General features: G+C 30.9%; 2 protein-coding genes and 1 non-coding gene across 5 annotated transcripts in view; all 3 read right to left on the bottom strand.

Moving 5' to 3' along the window:
- The window catches only part of pyd (polychaetoid), a 90,992-nt gene extending 69,654 nt beyond the window's left edge, over positions 1-21,338 (bottom strand). For all 3 annotated transcript variants that reach the window (XM_064357259.1, XM_064357260.1, XM_064357261.1), the window contains exon 1: positions 21,216-21,338. In XM_064357259.1, the coding sequence (XP_064213329.1) occupies positions 21,216-21,323 (108 nt within the window). In that variant the 5' untranslated portion in view covers positions 21,324-21,338. The remainder of the gene's footprint in view (positions 1-21,215) is intronic.
- On the bottom strand, positions 820-7,994 carry LOC655234 (heat shock protein TC005094). Its single transcript, NM_001170627.1, has 3 exons — positions 7,499-7,994; positions 1,489-2,364; positions 820-1,440 (listed from the first exon to the last, which is right to left on the bottom strand). The coding sequence occupies exons 1-3, from the start codon at positions 7,992-7,994 to the stop codon at positions 920-922; spliced, it is 1,893 nt and encodes a 630-aa protein (NP_001164098.1). The 3' UTR covers positions 820-919.
- Positions 21,339-21,839: 501 nt separating the features above from the next.
- On the bottom strand, positions 21,840-23,270 carry LOC103314750 (uncharacterized). The gene is made up of 5 exons (XR_010334618.1): positions 23,024-23,270; positions 22,362-22,970; positions 22,211-22,318; positions 22,010-22,165; positions 21,840-21,967 (listed from the first exon to the last, which is right to left on the bottom strand). It is a non-coding gene; the product is annotated as an uncharacterized LOC103314750 (transcript).
- Between the last annotated feature and the right edge of the window lie 2,307 nt (positions 23,271-25,577).

Raw genomic sequence — 25,577 nt, 5'->3', positions numbered from 1 at the left:
ATGGCAACCTATGAGGAAAGGTCTATAGCTAATGAATTTTTCAATACCAACAAAAACTTTTTGTAACTTGAAAACTATTAAACATAAGTATAGGGAATACTAATTGAAATCGATGCAGAATTAAATTCGCTACGATTTAATGAAATAAAACGTGTGGCCCTTCATTTGAAAAAATTGAGTTATAGGTGCTTAAATTTCTGAAAACTTAACTTTAAACTTTTGGGATTTGTTATTCTTTTTTAGAAATTTGAAAACACCAAAGGAAAGATCTAGACTTCTTCTTTCGAATGAGCTCAGAATATTTCCAAATTTTTTTTTAAATGGCAGAGTTATCGATTTATGAACTGGAAAGTGCAAATTCAAAAAAAAATTAAAAACCCTAAATATTTCGTAAACGGCTAAATTTAGATATAAGGAAGGCTTATGAGAACTACCTTAAAATAACTCTAGTAACACAAAAACGCATTAAAAAATATAGCTTTCTATTTAAAATTGGGAATTGATAGCGACTTCCGGTATAACCGGAAGAGTCACCATCTTGAAAATATTTTCATTGAGTTAAGATATGAGAAATTATGGTTGTATACAATTTGTCAGGTGACTACTATTATGAGAACTCTCATTATTTCTAATGTGGGGTTTAGACGGAACAGCCTGTAAACAGGACCCATAAAAAATTATCAAAAAACATAGTACCGTTTTTTAATAAAAAAATAAAATGCATAAAAACTGAGTTCACTAACATAATTTAACCTAGAATACTCATTTCTGACTTTCCGCCAAAGTCAAAATACCGTTGTAGAAAGATTAGAAATGGTCTTCGGTAGAATAAAGCTCTTTATTTCAAATCTAGATTATCACACAAATTTCCAACTAAGCAAGCCAAAAATCCAAGCTATGATGAGACAAAGTTATTAAATTAATCCACTTCTTCAATTGTTGGGCCATCATTTCCCCCACCACCACTTGAACCACCACCTCTATGTAATTTGGTCATAATCGGACTGCAAATTTTCGTCAAATCTTTCAACTTATACTCAAACTCTTCTTTTTCCGCCATTTGGTTACTATCCAACCATTTAATACAAGCCTCACACTCCTTCAAAGCTTTTTTCTTATCTTCGGCACTTAGCTTGTTCCCAGCTTCTTCCACCGCTTGTTTCACATTAAAAACATAACTCTCGAGCTGATTCTTGCTTCCAATTCGTTCCCTTTGTCTGTCATCTTCCTCCTTGTAACGTTCCGCATCGGCTAACATTTTCTCGATTTCTCTTTGCGACAGTCTTCCTTTGTCGTTCTTGATGGTGATGTTTTTGGACTTCCCGGTACTAACCTCCTTTGCAGAAACATTCAGAATTCCATTTGCGTCCAAATCAAAAGTAACGTCGATTTTTGGGACGCCACGTGGTGCAGGTGGGATTCCAGACAAATCAAACGTCCCTAAAAATAACTCAAATAATTGTGCTACAACAAGTAGAACAAACTTACCCAACAGGTTGTTATCCTTTGTCATGGCTCTCTCCCCTTCAAACACTTGAATACTAACAGCTGGTTGATTATCGGAATAAGTGGTAAAAGTTTGAGTTTGTTTGCAGGGAATTCTCGCATTGCGTTCTACAATCTTCGACATAACACCTCCTGCTGTTTCGATACCAAGTGATAAAGGTGTAACATCAACAAGCAACACGTCTTGTATTTTCGAACTGCTATCACCACTCAAAATTGCAGCTTGAACAGCCGCACCATAAGCAACAGCTTCGTCGGGATTAATACTCAAATTTAGGGTCTTCCCCGAAAAATAATTCTGGAGCAAATTTTGAATTTTGGGAATTCTGGTCGAACCCCCAACCAGCACAACATCATGTATCATAGACTTATCCATCTTGGCATCGTTCAGTGCCTTTTCGACCGGTTCCAAAGTACCTCTGAATAAATCAGAGTTGAGTTCTTCAAACCTAGCTCTTGAAATCTTCGTATAAAAGTCAATCCCTTCAAACAGAGCGTCAATTTCAAGAGATGCTTCCGTGCTAGAACTCAGAGTTCGCTTAGCTCTTTCTGCGGCCGTTCGAAGACGGCGCAAAGCTCGCGGGTTTTTGGTTAAGTCTTTTTTGTATTTGCGTTTAAATTCGTCGGCGAAATGATTAACAAGGCGGTTATCAAAGTCTTCGCCTCCTAAATGTGTATCGCCGGCTGTTGCTTTGACTTCGAAAAGTGAACCTTCGTCGATTGTTAGAATTGAAACGTCAAAAGTGCCACCGCCTAAATCGAAAATAAGGACGTTGCGTTCGCCTTTTAGGTTTTTGTCCAAGCCGTAGGCTAGAGCTGCAGCTGTTGGTTCGTTGATTATTCGTAAAACGTTGATACCTGAAAGGAAAAACCTTGAACTTGGAAATAGGCCAATCGATACGACTTTAAATACAAACAATTTACATTTTTATTTAGGTATGAATATGGACATGGAAATGCATCACAAACGGACAGAAAAAAGAGAACTTAGATATAATTACTTAGATATCATTGTTTATTAATTTATTTTTAAGTTAGCACCGTTTCTTTCTTTTATCTAATTATTTATGACTTTTTTTTTCAAAAATATAAAAATATAAAATTGGTTAGAGGCCGATACGAATTTAAAAAAATTGAGATTTTTTTTCAAAATTCAAAACTTGACGCAAGTAGTCACTTTTTAAAGGAAATACTTCTCAAGTATCCCGAAACAGTATTGTTCCAACCATTAAATTGGTGATTAGTACACGAGCCGAGTGCGAGTGTCGTAAGGGAAAGTATATTGTACCAGTGTTTAAATAGTACCGTTGCAAATTTTTTTAACAAATGCTTATTTTGACCTCTAACGATTGTAATTAACACTGGCAGAGAGTATAGTTTGAGAGTGCAGTAAAATTCAAAGCTCTTAAAGGTTTCATTGTGTTGTCAACGAAAGAACAAATTTTGGATTTAAATAAAGGGTTTTTCACTGTAATTTCACATTACGTAATTTGTATACAGGGTGATTTAGATAAGATAATAAGCCTAACAATCTAGCGATGCAACCCAAAAAACATATTTCATTTACGCCTTTGATCCAATTTAAATTAGGACTTTCAAGTTGAATTTAAGTTATTTATCATCCTATGTCACTCTGACATCGGCGCAAAAAACGAGTCTCATTTGGTTCTGGCGGAATGATATAGCAAGTAGAAAAGTCTTTTCGGTGTAAACTCCAATATAAAATGTATGAAAGAATAAAACATTAAAGGAAGCCAAACAGTTGTTTTTTAATTATAAATTGCAACAATAAACAGGGACACAAAAAAATGATTTTTAAGGAAAAAGGTGTTTAAAATGCTGACCTCTAATCAAAACTCTAATCTGGGTTCAAATTCCTAAGTTTTTTGTACTAGCTGCACTTGATAGGGGGTTTGTTCTGTAATCTATTTTTGTTTATTTGTTTACAGTGTCCAAAAATGTACTACCGCTTTGTTTCCTAAATTGTTCCATTGGTGTACTATGGGGTTTAGTGCAAAAGTCTCTAATGATATTATTTATGATGCAATTTTTTTAAAATGTTTATCTAGTTATCCATGAAAATTTAAAAAAGGGTAGTAATAAATCAATTAGTAATAAATTTGATTTTGATCATTAAAAAATAATAAACGATCAGTATTTAATTAATTTTTGCACAGTAAAAGTAATAAATGATCAGTATTTAATTCATTATTGCACAGTAAAAAATTTAAATGACAAGTAAACCACGCAGTCTTTTATTAAAATTTGTCCAGTAAAAAAATTGTATATGCATAGTATCTAGTTTCAGTTTGCACAGTTTGAATAATAAACGCTCAGTAGCTAGCTTCGCCCCAGCGACTTAAAACGAAACATACCCTCGAACGATTAAACTCGAAAACGTAAAACTCGAAATGTGAAATTCTACACTCTCTAGTTTTGAGATGCTATTATTTACTGTGCATTTACTATTTTCACTGTACAATTATTATTTTTACTATGTGAAAGTTGGTCTGAATCACCCTATATAATAAAACACTTTTTTTCTTTTATAACAGTTTTAACTTTACTCATATACCTCTTTTAACTTTAATGTTACAGACATTTTTAATCATTTTATAGAGAAGAATACAAAAGTTTATTAATATTAATTATTATTGTATTTAAGAGAATCGGTCCGTTGATAATTTTATAGGTCAAGCATTTAGCAGACATCTATTTTTAGAAGTATTTGTTTAATTTTGCAAACTTATCCTTATCATTATTAATTCAGAACTAAGCACTATCTTATGACGAATAAAAAGTAGGAAAACCTTAAGTGTACCCAAATTCGGACCCATATATTTTATTACATCGTAAAATAATTATTCGTAAATACTTTTTATACAATGTGTTCAAGAATGGTAGTTCATCAAGTCACCTGTGAAATTTGAACATAAAGTGCCGCTTAGTTTAAATTGTAAATGCCGTCAAAGTGACAGATTCGTCAAAATATTGCAAAAAAGCTTTGAATCAAAACAAACCCTACATTTGAAACAACTTTGCCTAAAAATACAAAAAATGAGTAAAAAGTTAATTCAATGATTTGACAGAGATGACCACAATAATCATTTAAACAAAGCGGCACATTGAATTTAAATTCGAAATATACAAAAGTCACAAAATACTACTAGCTGTTTCAAAACTATAAAAACGCCAACGTCGCATTTTACCAAATAATTTTTTTTAATGATTGATAAAATTATAAAATAGTTAATAATGATTAGATCTCTCATTGAAACTATAAATTAAATTAGCAATTAATTGTTTGAAATACATGAATAATTTATAACAGCTAATTTTGAGAGATAATGCGACGTTGGCGTTCTTACAGTTTTGAAACAGTTAATAGATACAAAAAATGCACATTTAAGTATTTAATTTTTAGGTAAACATTTGTATGACCGTAATTACGATGACATTACTAAATATGGAATGAAAAATATGGAAAAACCAGCAAATCTTAAATTTTCAATATTTTCATAGTGTTAATATGGTGACCTACAAGGCCATTTGGTAATAAGCATTCTTGAAAAATGCAATTAGCGTTATTTATTTTTTGATTTTGCTCACATGTAACTAACACTTTTACAATTAATAAAAATGTGGTAAAAATATTGTTTATTTTAGTATTAATATTATTAACACATATTATTCAGGATGTTTACGAAATTGAGAAGTTTCTTTTAACATGTGACTGTATATTCATTATTCATTATTTTAGCTTAATTTTTGTAGTTGTATACAAAGTGCAAACGTGACGCCAATATTTCACTTCAAATGAAAAGAGTATCTGCACCATCACTTATTTCCATTACCATCCGAAATCGAGCTTCGAGCTTCTATTAGTTACTATGTCTGATGGTGACACATCTTCAAAATTAGAAGCAACTTATCTATCAAATACACAGTAAAAAAAATGTAGGATGATCGCAAAATAACATAAAGAAATAAATAAATAATAAAATAAAAAAGCAATAAGATGAATCCAAAACTGAAACATCTGGGATACAGGGTGACCCAGGGATGTGTAATCGCTCTATAACTTTTTTGCTATTTACCATGCCGTTTTTATTATACGATGGATCGACTTAAAGTACATAAACTAAAGATAATTTTATTATACCCAGGGTGTTGTATACAGGGTGGTGAGCAAAGTTATATTTTTTTAAATGGAACAGCCTCTATAGTTTTGCATAATTAAATTTTACACAAAAAGAATGTAACTTTATACAAACTATTATGGGTCTATCTTTTTTCGCTTCGGAGTTATTCAACTTAGCAATTTTTGAAAAATCACTACGAGGTCGCCAATAAATATTTCCCGAAAAATTTGCCACAGAAAACAAATACTCAACTTTTACTTGAAACACACAGATAATGTACAGGTTTACCAAAACGCAAAAAGTTACATAACTATTTTTTTTCAAAAGGAAAACCATGTATTTTTTACACGTATCTATTCGGAAATAAAATTAACTAGACGCCCTCTGGTGATGACTTTTGAATTATGTCGAAAACAGTAAAGAAATTTTCGTAATGACACATTTAACTGACATTTAATGAATTGTTCAACAATTTTGCGTGTATAGTGTTAATTACTTACAATAGAAAGAATTACTTTAAAAGTGCGTACTAGCGTTGACTTTGGTTCTGTAGTTTTTCGTGGTATAAAGTGTTTATTGTTGGAACTTGAAAGTAGATAAAAAGTGAAAAATATTTAAATTTTGATTACAAAGTGTTATCAAACAGTTGTCTAATTAAAGACTGTAGTAATAGATCACAGCGAACACAAAGTTTGGCTCAAGAAACCAATAAATTAGTGAAGTGTTATGAATTTTAGGTTAGAATTTTCCACTGAAAAAATCATGAAATGCTGCGGTAAATCTACAAAACTACACTAAAGATTAACAACTGCTGATACATTTAACCGTAAATTATGCCAAAAGGTAGGCTTTTCAATGTCTTTGTATTAATTTTCCAATAAAGAAAGTGAACCAAACAGTCCTTCGTTATTCGTGTTTTCCTCGTCATCTCTCATTTGTCAACATCAGTTTCTTGCATCAAAGATGCAATAATCATTCCGCATAGGCAATGTAATAATTGTGAAGCCTCAAAATTCGTACAACGCTTAAAATATCCGAATAAACATTTTCCCGCCATTTATGGTTACTGTTTTCAACCTAGCTCAGTGGCGCCCCCAACGGTAATTTTACTTCCGAATAGCATTTTGCATAAGCTTTCTAATGGTGTAGGGATAGAGTTTGCGTAGCAAATTTAAAACATTTTTCGAAATTTTTCAAAAAAAAAAATTTTATTACAAGAAAATTTGTTACCCTTGAACCTGATAAATCAAATGGTAATTTATTTTTCGAAATGTAATAATGTAACTAATTAATTACATTACCAGCGTTGAAAAGTGGACTATTGCTAAAACTTTAGGATATTCTGAGTTTTTCTGTTGCGAATTTATCGGAAAATATTCACAGACGGCTTCGCAGTAATTTTTAAAAAATTGGTCTATTTTACAACAAAAAGTTGAATAATTCCAAAACGAAAAAAGATAGACCCATAATAGTTTGTATACAGTTACATTATTTTTTTGCGTAGAATCTAATTATGTAACAATTTAGAGGGTGTTCCACTTAAAAAAATATAACTTTGATTCACCACCCTCTACAACATCCTGTGTGTAATAAAAATACTTTCAGTTTGTGAATTTAAAGTCGATCTATCGGATAATAAAAACGATATGGCAATATTTCAAGTAACAAAAAAGTTATAGACCGATTACGCACCCCTGAGCCAGCCTGTATGATTTAAATAAAACTTGTCAATCTTTTATTCGTCCTTGCAGTTTTTACATTTTTGGTGTATTATGGATTATGGCTCGAAACTGAAAACTACGCAAAAGAATCGAACAAAGAGCAAATTCAATAAGTCAATAAGTACCAACCTGCGATCATCCCAGCGTCCTTGGTAGCCTGCCTCTGCGAGTCGTTAAAATACGCCGGAACCGTAATAACCGCATCCTTGGTCTCCTTTCCCAAAAACGCATCGGCCGTCTCCTTCATCTTCCTCAACACCATACTACTAATCTCCTCCGGCGCAAACCTCTTAACCTCCCCTTTAAACTCCACCTGGATCTTCGGCTTCCCTCCGTCATTCACCACCTTGAACGGCCAATGCTTCATATCCTGCTGAATCTTCGGATCGTCGAATTTCCTCCCAATCAGCCTCTTCGCATCGAACACCGTGTTGCTGGGATTCATCGCCACTTGGTTCTTGGCCGCGTCGCCGATGAGGCGCTCCGTGTCGGTGAAGGCCACATAGCTGGGAGTGGTGCGATTTCCCTGCTCGTTGGCGATGATCTCCACTTTGCCTTGCTGCCACACACCCACACAGGAGTACGTCGTGCCCAAGTCGATGCCAATCGCTGGGGTTTTGCCCATTTTGCTTGACACGATGTGATTTTGAATTGAGGCGCGCCTACTTCGAGCTTTTGTGACCGAGTGAAGCAAAATCGACCCAACGGGAGTTTTAAGTCGTTTGTGGCACACTAATCGATATGTTCCAGAAAACTGGTAAATTTGTTCGATGGGAGCACGGTACGGAGTGGAGGAAAATAAGTACAATCATCAGACAAATTTGGTTTTGTTGTGTGGGCTTGTTTTATTTTTAAATGTAGCGTAACTGTTTACCCATTTTTTATTCATCGCTGAAGAAGGCAAGGTCGAGTTATTGTTAATTGATACAATGAGTAAATAGAATAGACAATCCAGACGGGTGTGGGCTTTTAGGACATTCAAATTCGCGCTCTACTAGTCCGTATAAAAGCTAAAGTCTGTTCAATTTCATTGAGTTGGTATGGTAGCGCTCAGCTCCATTTGCGTGTGCGTCATCTGACATTTCTGTCACTACGTTTACATAGCAGGGGCATAGCGGTGACAAACTATCAAATATTTTTTGAGGTTACGAAGTGTTTAAATTATGAGTTGTTACAAAAAATACAGATTCACAAAACAAGAACTAATAAACGCAGAATCAAAAACCTAACGAAACGCAAATCACAAAACACAATAAACGAACAGAAAATACTTGTGATTAACACCGATAACACTTTCAACAACCATGAGACGACGTCTATAATTTACTGTCAATGTCAGTTTGACAAATTCGTGACACTTGACGGTGTTGTCGAAGTGCACATGTAAATTAATGTTCAAGGATACCACCCTTAGATAGCCCTTAGCTGTTTAAATTTGCATTGTTTTTGATAATTTTTTGTAGCTTTGTGTTGGTAATGAAAAAATGAAATTGATGACGCACACGCAAATCGAGCTGACCGCCACTATAGTACCGATTGTTTCGTTTATTTTAATAAATATGATCAGCCCCACAAATTCATTTGAAATTATGTGATATAAATTATAATACTTTAGAAATGTAATTTTTGTAAATACAAAAGTTTAATATCGAATTATAAGGAAGAAGAAGTCATTAAATTAAATTACGTCATATTCAGGGTGACTGAAAAATGTCGGACAATCTCTGGCGTAGACATAAAAGATAACAAACTGAAAAGCCTTTTAACAAAACAATTTTATTCCACAAGTTAGAGGGTGTTTCACATAATTTTACGAGACCTGCGCCTATAAAATGCCACCAAGAAACCATATTCCTATACGCACTCGATAACAAATTTTGAAAATTTGGATAGTTTTCTCTAGTTTGTTCACCCCTTTAGAGAATTACAACGGTTTTGGGTAGTCAGTAATTAAGATACAGAGATTAAGATCATATTAATTCCGTCTGTTTCTGAAAAATAACAATTCATGACTATTGATTAGCTTGATAACTACAGTCATGGGTTTCCAAAAATTAACAAATTGAATGTGAATTTTTTGTATCTAGTGTTTTGTGACTTTTGTATATTGAGGTGCGTACATTAGACGCAAGCTTCGTAAGGTTCCGTAAAACAGCCTGTGTAGCAGCTCTTCAAAGTTAAATTTTTAGGTTAATTTTTTGAATACTTGCCAATGTTTTTTTGACTTGAGTTAGTGAGTTAGCAAAAGCGACAAATCTTGCAACATTAAACTGTTGAAAAAAATCCAACAAACATCTTATGATGTACAAAACAACGCATATTTGTTTCTTTTTTGGAAACAAAAGTGTAACAATAAATTGATACTGTTGCAAAAAAACAATTCAAAAAATTGTACAATTGACTGTTTTGTTCAAACCCCACCTTAGAAGTATTAAAAATTTTAACAATATTTATTTGAAAATTAGCACTCAGCAATACCGGGTGATTTTTAAAACGAGCCACCCTGAATATTTCTGAAAATAAGCATAAAATTAAAAAATCCCGAGGCAAGTCAATTTAAAGGGGGATACCTTTTGGTGTATCTTTTAAAAGTTGTAACACCAGCTTTGTAATACAAACAGCCCCTTTAAAATTTTAAATGGCATCACCCTTTATAAGGAAAGGTATTTTGACCATGAATTCGGCTGTGTAATTTTTTTAATTTTCATTATTTTTATTTACATTACACAGAACAAGATTTAGCAGAATCGCAGAAGTCACCTATGAATTTTAAACGTGATATGCCGCTAAATCGAAATTGTGAATTCTGTCAGAAGTGATGGATCCGTCAAAAAAGCAAAAACGCTTTAATCATACAAACGACAGCTCAGACTACTCAAATAAGCTCGAGAATGTAAAACAAAAATCAAGACAAACCCTACAATTGAAACAACATTACTGAAAAATGCATAAAAATGAGGAAGCAACTAATCAAATATTTGACAACGACGACATTTCTCAGAAACTATAGTAGTCATTTGAACGAAGCGGCACATATAATTTAAATTTCTTAGGGGGTCATTCACGAAACTCGATAACGCTCGGTAGTGTCAGATAACTTGCAATTGTCGTTAAAGTAATTCACGAAAAAGTTGCAAATTACTATCCATAGCAACCGTTAGCACTCGTTAAAGTAATTCATCAAAACTTGCAAACACTTGCAAATGTCAGATAAGCATTTGTATTTTGCGGAACCTCGTTCCCTGCCGCAAAGTAATTGCAAGTTGAATTTTTTATCATAATTAGGGTGGCTCGTTTTTAAAAAATCAGTTAAGTTCTGCTCAGTGAAAATATTTTCAAGGTGGTGGTTACACCGGAAGTCTCTATCAAGTTTCTTATTGTAATGATTTTGATACATTTTTTAAGGTAACATTTTAAATGGTAAGCTATGTATTTTACTGCGTGTTTGGATTAGAGCGCGTTTCACATGAAGTGGACATCTCAAAAAAATGCGACAATCTGAAATTCGGTTACAATTGTTCTCTTAAAATGTGTGAATGTAAATGCGTAATGGTTTTTGTTGTGAGCGACTTGTTTAAAAAGTTATTGACTTCTAAAAATTTATCAAATATTAATCATAACAGTTTTTGTAAACTGTTATTCTAATTAAACAATGTACTATAACAAAATATCTAAAATGGTGTTTTATACACAAAATTCACTGTTCTTTTTAACTTTAAAATAAAATTGGAAATTTGAAATTTTTTTCGTATTGAAAATCGGAAGTGAAGTTTCAAATCCGAATTTTAGTAACTTGGACCATTTCTTTAAATCATTTTTTTAAATCATTTGTATTTTAAAAAATAGCTTAAAGTAAATAGAGTTTACACTATGAATCGCAAAATGAGATCTCTATTCGTTTAGGAAATATAGTACTTAATGTACACAAAAGCGTGTAATTTCTTGCGTAAATCGGCCGATCACGTACATTAAGCACTGTGTCTCCTAAAGGAATAGAGATCCCAGTGTAAAGTCTAGATATTGTAAGCTATTTTTTGAAATAAAAATAAGTTTAAAAAAATGGTTCAGGCTACTAAAATTCGGATTTGAAACTTCACTTCCGGTTTCCTACACGAAAAAAAATTCAAGTTCCAAATCTGATTTCAGAATCGAAAAGAACTGAGAATTTTCTATATCTTGAATATTTTGGTATGCATCAGTTTTTTAAATGAAAGCTCATATTTCGTCACATTTGTAGAAGTCAATATTTTCACAAATAAGTGTTATGCAAAAAAATCTTTAAGTATTTACAATCATGCTTTCTGGGAGAACAATTATCCTGAATATAACCGAATTTCAAGATGTCAAATTTTTTTCGCTGGCCGCTTCGCGTGAAATGCCCCTTAGGTAAATTGTTCTAAAGAGTGATTCATCAAGACAAGAAATCTTGACGCGCTTTTCTTCTATTGTCTTGAAAATCAAAATAAGAAAAAATTTGTTCTTAACTTGGCTACTTCTTGAATATTCGTTTCTTGTCTCTGGATGTCAGAAATCTTATTATTTCTTGATCTTCATGAAATCTGCATTTATTTGTTGTATACTCATTTATCTACAAAAATACGAGTGAACAAAAATGGTTCACGAGAGGACAGTTCAGCAAGAAATTTTGAAAAAAAAACAACCATGTAAGTGAGTGGAGAAAAATAAAAAAAGAAAGAAGATAGCAATTAGCGAATTTATAAAAACGTTTATAATAAACTAATTTAGAAATTTTGAAATTTTTATTGGGCAGAGATTATGGTTGTATTCAAATTTTTAAACAAATAATACTTTTTGAGATACGCTGTATAATAAAAAATAAGTTGCTCGAAAAAAATCTAACTTCAATATTGTGCGTAACTAGAGTTTGTACAAAACTTTTTAATCAGCTTGTATAACAAACTTTTCAACTTTTCACGTTAAAAGTTACTTTATGTTTGACCATTACAATAAAAATAAATTAAAATCAAAGTCAAATTGAAATGAATCATTTCTTATTTTTTTAAAGTAAAGTGTAGTCGAAAGTATTCGCAATATTGTTTTTCAGACAGTTTACAAAGCATAATAAAAACAATAATAAAACAAATTGTACAAATGTACAATCAAGTGACGCTCAAATAAATAGACCAAGAATAAACATTGATAAAATAAAGAATAATAACAAACGAATTGCTTACACCATTTTTTTTTGACCCCAAACTTTTCTTATTCTGGTCACAAAGTTTAAAATTAATAGCAAATTAAAACCAATTGTTTATCGCACAATTTTTAGCTTCTATTCTTGGTGTTGTTTTGTGTAATTATTAACGAAATGTCATTCTAAAATAGTGATTTTTGAATGAGGTTTTGAGCAAAAATACGTGAGAAAATTGTTGCTAGATTTTATTTAAGTAATGACTTATCAGCGTTAACATAGAAAATAGTAATAACTTTTTGCTATGACCTAACATTCGTAATTTTAAATTAGAACAAATACATTAAAATGCATGGTGCAACAACTATAACTTTTTGTGGAATTGTATATAAAATATATTTGTCTCGGTTTTATTTCACGTTTTTCAAAATTTTATAGTCTTTACGACTTAATACTATTTGTTTAGTTTAAAAGTTGAAATAAAAACAAGCTCTCTTATTTACCCAATTCAAAAAAGAGAAAAACTGCTTATTTCTCTTATTTCTGTGTTATTTCTAATTCTAATATTAATACTAAATAAACTGTTTTTGCTTGAAAATAAATTTCTATCCAGTTTTTATGATTCACCAATACACGTTTCAATTGAAAAGTGTAATATGCAAAACATTTGCATATTTGTTCACATTTCAGCATTTCCAGAAGTAAAATAAGTAAAGACACTTTTCAAATTTTAAACGACTTAAAAAGTTTAATAAAAAGAAGAATAAATGGCGATAACGCCCAAGCCTTTTTGTTTAAACAAAAAATAAATAATTTTTGTTATTTGACAAGTTGAGGACCGGACTTGGAAAATTACAGAGATCAAGAAAGAAGTTCAAATTAAAGTTATTTCTAACAATTTCACATAAACTTATTGTTTTTGTTACTTTTTCAAATATGAAGTAGCAAAAAGTTTTCAAACAGCTAGTTCATATTTTTAAAACGTTTTAGCTGAATTATTTGAAACGTTCCACATGTATTTACAATGGAGTGATATATTCGAAAGTAAAAGTTTTTGGAAATTGTAGATTCTGAAAGTAGACACAAAATGATTTTTTTTTAATCGGTACTTTTTTAGTAATAATAGAAAATTTGCGCTGTGACGTAAGCAGTGTCTCGACTAATGATTCGTCAGTCTTTCGCTGCATACAAGTAACGCTACGACCTACGTTTGGGCTGGTAAACGTCAAATAAAAATGTCAAAACTATGAGTTGTCGATTGTGACTGTGTTGTGTGCTAATATTTTGCAAAAGTTTGTGTTTTGGTAAAATGACTGCTCCTGCAGCACATCTGAAGTCGTATGTGAAACAACAGAGGCGGAAATTATGAAAAAACGTACGTCTTTCAAGCTATTTTTGTTGGCAAGTTTTCTATCTCAAGTTCTGTGACTGGCTGGTTCAAAAAGAAACATTGCTGACGTCTGGCCAGGAATTTTCACCTTTTCAATTATTTTTCTCAAAAACGGTAGAGCTTTGGTTAAAATAAAAAAATATGGGTCGCCTATTTTGTTGCTGGCTATCCATATAAAAATTTTCATTTCAATTTTTATGCAACTTCTTATATTTTTTATAAAGTAGATTGACAACATAGAATATAGTAGTTATAGAAAATCAAGTAACACGTAATTGACTGGTCGTCAAAATTTCGATAATAGCGCCATATCTTGGTAGTATGAGGAACTAAAATTGGCGGCAAATTTAAATATTTTATTATTTACACAATTAATTTAATTTTTTTATCTTTTTACGATTTAAACACACATAACCGATTTTATTGAAAATCGGTTAAATGTGTTTAATTGCAAAATTTTGTTAGTATTGTAAATATAAAGAAAAAATAAATACAATGAATGAAAATAATTTATTAATGAATTAACGTTTCACAAATTATAAAAACATCAATTATAAGAAATAAATGTCGTGTTTGGCTTCCACATATTAATTTGGCGACTTCCTCACCCTCAAAAACCGGTTATTTAACATTATTTTGAAACTTGGAAAAAAATTAAAGAACTAAATAAGTAAATACGGACTCTAATAAGGTACTATTGGAGTTTTAGACATGTGCCCAATTCAATTTTCACAGAAAAGTAGTGCTTTTAATAGTTTGTGCAAACATTTCTTGTATGTTTTCGTGTTGGTTGTAGACTCACGTAGTGACAAATTTACTTATATGAACTTAATATGAGTAAGAGGTTTTTCTGATTTTAATGTAAGGACTCCACTTTGATGGATTCACCAGTCTTGAAACTTAACGGTAAAAAGGAGGGAGTTCAAGATACGTTTTTGTGGCTTTTGTACAAATGAAGAATGAACGCGTGTATTAAATAAAAGACACTATGTGCAAGGTAGAAGTCTTAAACGGTGTCCATCATAGATGTTCACTCAAAAAATGAAATTTGGTTTAAATTCTCGAACTTATTTTTGGTGCCCAAGTGGATTTGTTTCTGGATAGTTCTCACAAGTAAAGAGATGCACTGTTTCCAGAATCATGTGTTCCAGCCAGCCAGAAGTTGTTTAATAAACGTTGTAGGTTGCCTTTTAAGTGTATAATAGGTCCACACCAGAGCTGGAGATATGTATTACATAATATTTTTGGTGGCAACAAAATCCCGACTTACCAAATTTTAGCCTTCGAAAGTTAAAAACTTAAATGTTTTTGAGATTACTTTAGGAGTAGATAACACCAACAAACGAATTCAAATAAGAATAAAAAAAACACGAACACAACACGTAGCAGAATAATTCAAATTGGAAATTGAAACATTTAAAATTGAAAAAACTTTTTGACACCGTTGAATGTAGTGTGACATTGCGCGCCAAAGGTTGCTTAATATTTTGGATTTTTGGATAAATTCGTGGATTTAATTTGAAATCACACTACCAAGAGATGGCATAAGTAGTTTCTTTTAACGACCGTGCCACGTACCCCAAATTTACAGAAATCTGCCTAGATAACGCACGTGGCGCCGCATGTTGATAGTATGATTTAATAAACCGTTTCTCCTATGCCGCTTGACTAACCCTGATTGACAATTAATATTTTTATTAGATACACAACAACTTTTGTTACTACTATACTTATCTACTTTTCTAGCCTATGCTATTTCCAGAACTTAAAAAAAATTGAATAATTATTATAATTCTTTGTCTAGCCTAAGGGTTGTCAATTGAACAAAGAATTGAAATTTATTGGAGTGAATCCTAATTTCCTACATGATCTGTGATATATCTCATAAAAGACATGATGGAATACACAGCTTTCGCTATCTGGAACCAACTTTTATGTGAAAACCAAATCTGTGACTATACTTACAGTGATTCCGAGTTTATAATTAACCGCAAGTTTTTGGGAAAATTTTATAGAAAATGGTTTGTAGGCGTTAAGGATTATAAAATAAGATTTTTGATTCTCTCGATTCCAGTAATACCATTTTATACGAACCAATGTTCTAAACCACTGTTCGCTCTATAAAACATTTAAGCCTTGAATTGGTTAATTTACGTTTGAGTTACCGTATTTTGAATACTTTGTCCTTGAGCAATATACTGTATTCCTGTTAGCGTTGCTGTGAAAATTAGAGCACTTAGACGTAAGTAAGTAAAAGGAAGTGATCTTTCAACCTGTAAAAATCTGTGCTTGTGAATTAGTTACAATTAAGCTTACCAGAAAGAGAAACATCATTAGGCTAACACTTATCATTGCTCCAGAAATTGCAAAAAGGAGAATAAATATTCGACCTTCTCTAACCATTGTGGTGCCTATGAGTACTATAGTGACATGTCGCTTAATGCAAAACTCTAATCGCCTTTTAATTTCTTTATGAAAAGAATCATCGAAAATAAGTTTGTCTAAATTTTCAAACCCATGATGAATGTTTCTCATATAGAATTTCAAGATCCCCATTTGATATTGGATATGTCTCAAAAGATAGCACATTTGGAAACATGGAGCTTGCATTAAATAGGAAACGAACAGAAAACTCAATCGAAGACATAGAGATAAAATATCAGCCCATTCTAGCACATTGTCTTCAAACCAAGACACAATAAAAAAAATCTCGTGATCTTCTTCTGAAGGTATTACATAAAGAACTGCAGTACAGAGACCAGCCAGAACACTAAACAGGCAAAAATAATTCATATACAAAGCGTCTCTTCTAACGTGTTGGTTGTATTTTTTGCTAACGGTCTCATATTTCCATTTAGGAACGGTATCAAAAATCTTAAATATAACTTTGGTGTAGTAAAAGATAAATACCAAGCAGACCAACACCTAAAGATGGATACAATTTTAGAAACACAATAAGTTATAGGTACTCACATAAAAACGTCCGAAATACACGGGAGCATATTTTAAAAACTGATTAGCAGTGAAGTTGTTTATTGAATAATAACTTTGCAATATTGTTAATCCGGTAGCAATGACAAAGGCAACAATTAAAGCCAATTTAGCGAGATTTGTTTCAAACACATCGATAAAACAGATTTTGATTAGTTTTAAATAATCTTCTACAAATAACACATGTACTACTAAAATCGATAATTTCAAAATAAATTAAACCTTCTTGTATTTGTGGTTCGGCAAATTTCATGTTGATAACTAGAAAAAATTGTGTCACCTTAATTGGAACCCACTTTGCCGTTGTATTAATAGGTAGTAAATTTTGATCATTATTTTTATTATTGGACATTTCCCATCTATTCACTAACGTGAAAGCTGATGACCGGAAGGTTTCATTTAACATAAGCTAAGAATCTGAACTTAATTTTAATATTAATTTGTATTATGTCTTAACAGCATTTTGTTTCATAACTAAAAACCGAAATTCGGAATACCACATCAAGTGGGTTGTTCTAAATAAAGTCAAAGAAATTAAAATAGTTTGATGATTGCTGTGCGGTTATTAAATCAGTTAGTATAAGTATTTTCTAAATAAAAAGGTCTTACAAATAAAGCAAATCAAACAGTAAAATAACATATTCAGTGCTTGATATTGTGTGATTCTAGTTAAAAAAAAGCGCTGACATATTTCTAAATCTTGCCATTTGCTGCATCGGTTTGTCGAGACCAACGTAAAAATTTTTTAAAAATTGAAGTAAAATGAGTTAGTACTTGCTATTGTTAGTAAAACTCTGTCAAAATATTCCAAATGTATGCAAACAACTAATACAAATAGTGATAAAAATGGTGGATGCGCCGGGGTAAAACTATGTCTTAACCGCATTGTCTTACTAAAATCATAATTTGTTAATGTAAAAAAATTAATGAAATGGATGTGCTTTAAATGGACTATTTCATTATTAAGCGCCTGTGAAGAGTAGAAATTATATTGTTTTCCCTTTAGATAAAAGATATTCACTATAGGCGATAGCAATTGGCAAAACTAAATAGAAGAAAGCAAAATTAAAGAAAAAAATGTTTTTTTTTTCTAAAAGTTTTTCTGACAAAAAACGAACAAAAATCTAGATATTTTACTAATATAACACTGACAATTGCGCGATTAGAGCGCTTTTGCTGATAATAAAAATACAAAATTTTAGAAACTTTCTAAACAAAGTAGAAAATTGCAAAATTGTGGTTGAAGAAGCGCTTTTTTAGCCACAGGTTGATTATTAATTATTATTCTCAATATAAGAGATAAAAATAATGCAAAAATTTTATCGTAAACTATACAGGGTTGTTTTTAGTGCTCCACCATGGGGATCTCAGTAAAAATTTGATGTGTCATTTGTAGTTTTTATTTATTTAATTATTTAATTTAATTATTTAATTTGTAATTTTTGTTTTTATTTTTTAAGCGAAAACTAAAAGTACTATCTAAATCTGTCATTGTCTTTTCCAAGGCATTCTTGATGTCAGAGTTAAAACACTCAACTTGTGGAAGCCATATTTGACATTTGTATTTTTGAAAAGTATTTTGGTCCCTGATTACAATGATGATATGATCTTACATGCTGATTAAAATTAAAAAAAGCGTTTTTGCAAAGAGTGCTTTGAAAAAAAAACCTCAAAAATATTGTTTAACAAACTAAATTTTGACAGTTCTATTAAATATGCGACCAGAATTTTTATAACTTTGTCTTGTTTTGTCTTGCGAAGAATAAAATTTGTACTTATCATGTTGTTTAGTTTTTAAATAAGGAAGCTTGGTGGAAATGTGAAACTTCCAGATCCAAATTCAATTAATCTTAAAATCTAGTGTGTTTAAAAACATAATTATTGACGTCTTTCCAAAGTACCCTTCCTTTTTAATTCATTTCGATCACCATATAAAATTCGATCATATAATGTCATACATCGTTGTAAGCAAGAAGACAAACACTTTTAAAAAATACAAAAAAGCGAATATGGTTTCCATAAGGAAAACCAAAGCTAAGTGTTGTAACTATGACATCAACAACGCTTTGGAAAATACGATGAAAGATTTAGATTCCTTGTAAAAAAAGAACGTCCTAGTTTAAAACGTCGTTAGTTCTTTTGGTTTTCGCTTGAAAAAATAAAAACGAAAACTACAAATTTCTGTTGTTTTTTCAGTAATTCGTAAACTAAAAATGATACATCAAATTTTCTTTCAGATAATTGTTCAGCATAAAAAAGTATAACTTTGCCCTAATTTAACCGACCTCGTATCTCTTATAATAACTAAGATCTTCATGGTAGAGCTCGAAAAACAGACAAACTGTATTTAAAAATTTAGAACGTTCACCAATTTGCTCCTTGCCTCACATTTTTCAAAACCCTACTAAAGCGGTTACAGATACAAGAAAAGTGTAAGAAATAAAGTTGCAGAGAATTAGATTTTCTACAAAAACATCTGCGAGATCATGTTTCAAGCATTTAAGGTCCAAAGTCGTCCAAAGACGCTCAAGCGATTTGCTTTCTTTTGCCGGTCGTCAACTATTATGTTAATTTATAACCGTTGAAGGTAAAAATATAGTGTTGCACACTTTTTGTCGAGAACTAAATTTCCTATAAAAAATGTTCCAGACCCCATATTTCTACCTTCTTATAGCTTAGGCATAAATTAACATTCCGCCAGTAAAATGAAACGAATTCATCGCTTGAACATGAAAGGTGGTATCGCAGACTTATTATAAGAAATTTAATTCTCTACATTTTTTTTTAACATTTTTCTTGTATTTTTAACCGTTTTTGCAGCGTTTTGAAAAATACAGGACAAAGCGCAAATTTCAAATTTAAAATAATTTTTTCTCATGTTTCTTATACAGTTACTCGTCAGTTTTTCTCAGTCTAAGAATAAATAGCTCAACATTTCTGCGTTTTTTTCAAGTAATTAGTGAATTGATTGAATTTAAATTAATTTAAAACGATTTGACATTTGTCGCCGAGACGGTATAACATTCGAAGTGCCCTCCTTTTACTCTACCATACTATTTTTTTGCGATTTAGTAGCTCGTTTCGTCTCCTAAGTTATAGTCCTCCGTAATTTTAAGATTTAAAAATTAACTAAAAAAACTACAATTTCATTCGGAGATGGAAAATTGTGCGGTTTTTTTTAGCAAAAGATTATGCTTTAAAAAGACTTCTAATTCAACAATATTGTTTTTAAAACGGTGTTTTTTTTTAAATAACCTATTAAAGTTGCGTTTCAAGCTTATTATGACGATTTTTTTAAATTGTTAAATGTTTTTAGTCGAGTAATTTGAATCGAAAAATTTTTCGCAAATAATTAAACATCCATGCATGGATACAACTACTTCGGTCAAGTTCCAAAAATCTTCGTAATGAGCTCGGAGAGCATCTTTAATAATTTAACAATATTATTGAAATAAAAGTATTTTTGGAGCATATAATAATGTTTTACCAACAATGTCGCCGAGGTAGGATGCCCTTAAAATTTTATTTTAAATAACTTCAAAACTAATGACTTTCAAAAATAATTATTCTTGAAAAATTATCACATTTTTAAAGTACTTGGGAATGTGCTAATTAGTTTTTTCGTAAGGTACATAGTTTAGCACAACACGATTAGTTCTATACTTTTGCCTATTTTCTACGCCGTTTCTGCATATCTGATTTTAGTCACTGTTAGAATATCTCTAATTTTCCGTTTCTATACATCCTAGATCCTAAACTTTAAATTCTAAAGATCATCATCTTATTTATTTATTGTGAAAAATAAAATTCAGATTAGGATTCTAGACTAAAGTTACAACTAAAATTCTTTCATTTTTTTTATGGAATTCAAACATAGTTTTATTTCATCCTAAAAGTTATTATTCTAAAATTCAAAAAAACATTGAAATTAATTTAATAATTAATTAAAAAAACTCGTAATGCCCGCAATTTTACTATACACATTGTATAAATTTCATGTTTGTATTACATTACTTATTTTAAAATACAATGTGTTCAAAAATGGTGTTCATCAAGCCGATTATGAAATTTAAGTTCAATGTGCCGCTTTATTCAAATGATTATTGTAGTTTCATCTTGTTTTTAGATTCGAAGCTTTTTTACATTATTTTGACGGATCTGTCACTTTGACAACATTTACAATTTAAACTAAGCGGCACATTAAGCTCAAATTTCATAGGTGACTTGATGAACGACCATTTGTGAACACATTGTACTAAATGTGATGGCGTGTACAGAAGAAAATTTGAAGAAAATAATTATGTCGTACTTACCCTTTTAATCACAAAGTTGCGAGGATTGAACTTTTTGAGACGTTTTCTTCTCGGCTTGTTGCTGTTTCTTTCCTTTTGAGTTTTGGTTTTCACTATTTTTTCGAACATTGTCCTCCGTATGAAATATTGCGACTAACTCTTCGGTTGGTAATTTAATCGGAATATAAAGTACGCCCACTTAACATATTGGTAGATAACGGAAATATTTAACTCACTTTCCAGACTGAAATTTGCTCTTGACACTATGGTTTTTTTGGAGAGAAGTGCCACAATTTTTTTTGTTATAATAATTACTGTTATTTAATGTTGATTACAAATGTGTTTGGTAATTTTCTTTCAATATCATTCCTTAGTAACCACAAGTCGAAACAGTCATTATTCCAATAAAAAAGATATTAATAAATTAGGAAAAAACTGTTATTTGCTTAATAAAAGCTCTAATAACATTTAATACAATTACGTAGTCAAATCGATCTAACTAGAAGTAGTTATAAAATATGCAAAAAGCTCATTTACACACACCCAAATTAACTTCAAGGGTTTACCTTCATATAGTCATTAGTTGATTCTGGTTAAAAAAATGTTTGTGATTTGTTAAATTAAACAATTAATAGTCAAAATCAAGGTGCTATATTTTATTACATTGTTTGGTGTAAAAAAGGTTACAAATGACTTTTTGTTGTTACCTATGTTTTCATGTAATCAGAAACATAATTCATAAATGACATCATGGAATATACAGCTTTTGCCAACTGGAAAAGTTTCATGTCAGAAGAATTGTTGTTGGTACTTACCTCTATTCCTAATTCGTAATTTACTGCCAGATTCTCTGAAAATCTGATTGTAAATGGCTCAAAAGAATTAAGAAACATAATCTGATAGATTTTTTTATTTTCTTTATTCCAGTAATACCAGTCCATTTGGGTTACAGTTTGAAAACACTCTTCGCTCTAAAAGACTCAATTACTTGAGTGTATTATTAGTATTTGAATTACAATATCTTGAATGTTTTGACCTTGTATTATGTATAACATCCCTGTTACCGTAGCCACAAAAATCAAACCACAAAGACGCACAATCACAAAAGTTGATGTATCCTCAATCTGCAAAATTTTGTCGACCATAATTAAACACAGGAAAACTTACCACATAGAAAAACATCATTAGACTTATACCCAACATTCCTCCACTAATGGAAAGAAAAGGCACAAAAATACCAGTGTCTCTCACCATTTTCCTCCCTACTAGAATGAGATTAATGTGCCGTTTAATACAAAACACTAATCTTTTTTTTATTTCTTTGTGAAAATTATCGTCGTAAACGAGTTCGTCCAAATTATCAAATCCTTGATGTATATTTTCTAGGATGCTTTTTAAGATGCCTAACTGATATTGGGAATGTTTTATCGTGTAGCAAATTTGGATACACGGTGCTTGCATTATCACAGAAACAAAAATAAAACTCATTCGATGACACAAAGATAAAATATCAGCCCATTCCAATAAATTGTCTTCGAACCAAGTCATAATGAAGAAAATCTCGTTGTCTTTTTCAGTTGGCATTGCATAAAGAACACCACTCCCAAAACCTGCTATCGCAATGCAAGCGACCAAGATGTTTGTATACAGGGCGTTTCTCTTAACCTCGTTATCATACTTTTTTCCAATAGTGGTATAACTCCACCGGGGAACATTTTCAAACAACTTGTCCGTAACATGTATATAATGCAAGATGAAACACAAACATATGAATGCCTAAAAATTAGAACAATTAAATAATTGTCAGCAAAAAATAAGATGTTAAATACGTGAAAGCGTCCGAAATAAACAGGAGCGTATTTTAAAAATTGTACCGTATTGAAACTGGTGAGAGAGTAGTACGTCTGAAGAATGGTCAATGCTGTAATGTTGATGAACGCAATGGTGAGAAAGAACTTGGCGAAATAGGTCCGAAACAAATCGATGAAGCAAAGTTTAAGTAGTTCCAAATAATCTTCTACAACTCACAGTTAGCAGAAAATTGAATAAAATCAAGTGCACCAAAACCTTCTTGCTTTTCGGGTTCGCTAAAATCGAAGTTCATTTTAGCGACTTGCTTCAACTACTTTTCTACTTTAACTAAACTTATAACGTAATATAAAGTCTGATAAATATTTATCATCTTTTACCATTTGAAATAATAGTTCAATCTCATTTATTTGTAATTTTAATCGTTATGATGTCTTTATTTAAATCTTTGTCGTAATTGGATTTTACTATATGAGTGGAGAAGACAACTATTTTTCCTTTTATCTAGAGCGCAGTAATAAAAACATTCCCAAACTGTATAAATTGGCTGATGCCAAATAATTTTTTGATATTGTAACTGATGCGATGTAGTTTCGTCTTACCTACTTCAAAAGCACTAAAATTTTTTCTCTGGTAACTAAACTACACAATGGTCACGAAAAATTTTTGTTGTCTTGTTTTGAAAAATTTTCATAAGTGATCACAAGTGTAATATTCCTAATTAAATTCTTGTTGGTTTGAACACTACTCTATAAAATGAATTCATGGTATAGAAAAGAATATCAAACAATATAGGAACTATTTTTGGTTTAATTTCGTAACTGTTTTTACTGCAATAATGAGCTATTTAATAAATTAAGCGTTAGACATCACCAGCACACGTATAATTAAAAATCGAAGTGGAATAATAAAGTATCTCGCAAAAAAGTAGATAAAACTTCATTTATTAGTGAGAAGTTTTTGTATCTATAATTATTGATATTAGATACGAATAATAAATTAAGTAGTCTTGAATTTAATTACAGAATTGTTATAAGGGGGAAAATAACCGATTTTTCATTTTTGATTATACCGGCCACAAGTCATTCACCGTCACATCTAGACTGAACCAAAAGTAACGCACAAAATTCAAATCTTTGAGTCATTTTTCAAAAAGTCCTTGATCAGCAAGACTTTACTTTTTTAAATGCTACATTATGACACCATGACAATTCTGACGTCATTCGTTTCTAGATAATGATGTCATTATTTATTTATTTTTTTCAATGGAAAGGTACATTTTTCATTTCTGCTACAAATAAGTATAAAAAAAATTAAAAAATAAAGCAGAAGGAATTCAAAAAAGGAGCAAATAAAAAAATGTTATAAAAGTTATTGAGAGTATAACACAAAGTGCTTTATTGTTTCGTTCTTGCTTTATGTTACAAGGAGTGATGTTTTTTTGTTTATTTTTTTGTGTTTAGGTGTCACATTACATGTTTTGACAAATGTCTGACATTTCTCAATACAAAAGTCAGATTTAAAGCTATTTTAAGCCTTGTTGAGTCAATTCGAGGAATAAAATGTTGTATTCAACTCGTTTTCGATTAAATCGGTTCATTTATTTCACCTCGTGGATGATAAACCACTAGTATTCACTCGTGGTTTGATATTCCTCTCGTATTCCGATTTACACTCAAACTCGTTAAATAATAGTACAGACTGATCCAGAAATACTGAGTCTGTTGGCAACACATTTGAAAGTATTTGTGCTCGTAATTTGTAACATTGCAACCGAATTTGATTTTTCTTGACAATTATTTGACGTACAACCCTACAAGAATGTTAAATTGTTGTTAATTGAAAGCGTTTTCCATCCTTAAAAATTTAAGTCCAGTGTTGCCAACAGACTCAGTATTTCTGGATCAGTCTGTATATGAAAAAACGAGTTTCATAAGACCAGTCTTGACGCACGAATTCAGAAGCCACGAGTTTTTTGAAAGAATGTGTGCTTTAAGATATGAAATGAGTTTTTTGGACTATTTTTTAATTTTGCCCCTTTTTTTGCGTTTTTAAACAAAAATTGTTATTTTAGTCGATTCAGGGATTTTTGTGACAGTTGGTAATATCTCAATTTTAAAAGTGATAAATTGATTTAAAATTTTTGTTATATTAAAGTTTTTTCAAAAAACAAGAGTTTAGATGACAATGGAGGTAATCTTGCATGAACCCCTCCTGAATTTCTGGAATTCGTAAAAATACGGTCCCGAAGTTGCTATTTGTCAACCCAAAATTTTTGTAAAATTTTCCGTTAAATAATGACATCATTAATTATTAATTATTAATATTATTAATTAGACTATTTAGTATAAATAAATAGACATAATTTTTAGATAATTTATTATTTCAATATTTTCATCTTGATTACATGACATGATTTTTGTCATTATTGTCATTTTTTACTAACTTGATGATGCTGATTAGGAATATTATATATATATATATATATATATATATATATATATATAAATTATACAAAACGATCAAAAAGTCCTTCTATTAAGTTATCTTAGAAATTAAAGAACGTATGTCTGC

This window comes from Tribolium castaneum, chromosome 6 (assembly GCF_031307605.1).
Source record: "Tribolium castaneum strain GA2 chromosome 6, icTriCast1.1, whole genome shotgun sequence".
Taxonomy (NCBI): Eukaryota; Metazoa; Arthropoda; class Insecta; order Coleoptera; family Tenebrionidae; genus Tribolium; species Tribolium castaneum.
This window is presented reverse-complemented; position numbering and strand designations above follow the sequence as displayed.